Source organism: Odontomachus brunneus, unplaced genomic scaffold (assembly GCF_010583005.1).
Source record: "Odontomachus brunneus isolate Ranch 3 - 2012 unplaced genomic scaffold, Obru_v1 Obru_scaffold_336, whole genome shotgun sequence".
NCBI lineage: Eukaryota > Metazoa > Arthropoda > Insecta > Hymenoptera > Formicidae > Odontomachus > Odontomachus brunneus.
Window position 1 is genome coordinate 130,930 of NW_022639786.1, and position 1,693 is coordinate 132,622.

Genomic DNA, 1,693 nt, shown 5'->3' on the forward strand with positions numbered 1-1,693 from the left:
AGTCACACGAGTGGTCCACGGAGTACGGTTTTCGAACGGCCATGGTCGCATGGTCAGTGTGCCCACTAGGGGTTTTCGAACGATCTGAGTGTGACAAAATACACACGGATGATGTTTTCGAACGCACCCCTGATAGACATCGCTCTAGTGTTTTCAATCGAATTCGTCACATGATTAAATTTCCCTAGACATAACAGTGTTTTTAATTCTGACAATTACCACGGAATGTGGTAGCTTGACTTGTCAGTGAACCGAATAGAGGGGGTGGGAATAATAAAACGTTAGGCGTGTCGGCATCTGTTTTTTACGCTTGTTACAACGAGAAATGCCATAGTTTGGCAGTCGTCGTAACCGTTACATTTCAGCGCCGTGAAAAGCAGTGTTTGCAGATTGATTCCTCGTAAAAGTGGAATGTTAATGGTGCACATTATCACGGCACGACGACGCGATAGTGCCCCCGTGTGATCACGACTGTGTACTTTAACGAGGCGAATATTTCTCAGGTAACACAAACGCGTCGTTTCACGTCGCGTTGTGTTCCGTCGCGTACATGTCTCCGTCGTTCGTCCAAGTTCGAAGGAGGGTATGCTCTTATGGGGTAGCAAGTGGGCGGTAGCCTTTGCCGGGGAATGGAGACGGAGAGCGTAAAGTCCGGGGCTAGTGAGCATAGCCATAGCCACCACAGCAGGAGCTCCCAGAAGCATCATCGATCACACAGCTCGAAGCAGCATCACAGGCAACACTCTCATCGCACCACTAGGTGGGTTCCATGTATAAAATCCTGAAAGAATCGGTATTTAAGATAGTTATATTCTTAAGTATTTTCGTAGAGCATCACAAGAGGATCAATTATAAATTTACCATTTATTAAACATTTAATAAATTTACCATTTCTTAAACCATTTTTATTAGTACTTTATGCATTAGTTGATTCAATAGAGATGCACAGGTAATAGGAATATATAATTGTATAAGTTTGTATAAATATATATATATATATATATATATATATATATATATTTATATACATATATATATATTTTTTTTATATTATAAATTATGAATTTTCTATCAGTGTATTTTCAAAGTAAAATAGTCAACATTCCTGAAATTTATGTAGAATTTATATTAGTCTTTAATACTACAGTATTTTTTCATCAATATCTCATATATTTTAGAACATATTAAAAATAACAGGTTTGTTTTTTATTCCTGCACTGGGACTGCACTAGAACTGAAATGATCTGAACTAGTATAAGCCAGAACTGATGAGTGTAAGCATGCAGTTAAGCCAGCGGCACACGGTGCTTGTTTTCGTGCTGAATTGCTTGCTGGATGGAAATATTCTGTTTTGACTTGTGTATTTCCATCCATCTTCAGAAATGCACCAATCAGCAAGCAATCCAGCATGAAAACAAGCATCATGTGCTACTGATTTTAGGCAATAAAGAACATTTTAGTGCACAAACAATACGGTACACTACATTGCTTATATTGATATTTATATTTATATTTCTTAGATCCTATTTTTAGTCTCCATCTTTTAGTTATCAGGTTCTATGCGTATAGAAATCACTATTTCGTATACTTACTTTTTGTAAATAAAGAAAAAAGACATTCTTATTATATTTTATGAAAATTACTACTAATATATATATATATATATATATATATATATATATATATATATATA

At 36.0% G+C, this 1,693-nt stretch overlaps 1 protein-coding gene across 1 annotated transcript in view; it reads left to right on the top strand.

Annotated features, from left to right (window-relative positions):
- The first annotated feature begins 235 nt into the window (after positions 1-235).
- Positions 236-1,693, top strand: part of LOC116853496 (vang-like protein 2) — an 8,953-nt gene continuing 7,495 nt past the window's right edge. The window contains exon 1 of the mRNA XM_032834628.1: positions 236-760. Coding sequence (XP_032690519.1) covers positions 630-760 — 131 coding nt within the window. The 5' untranslated portion in view covers positions 236-629. The remainder of the gene's footprint in view (positions 761-1,693) is intronic.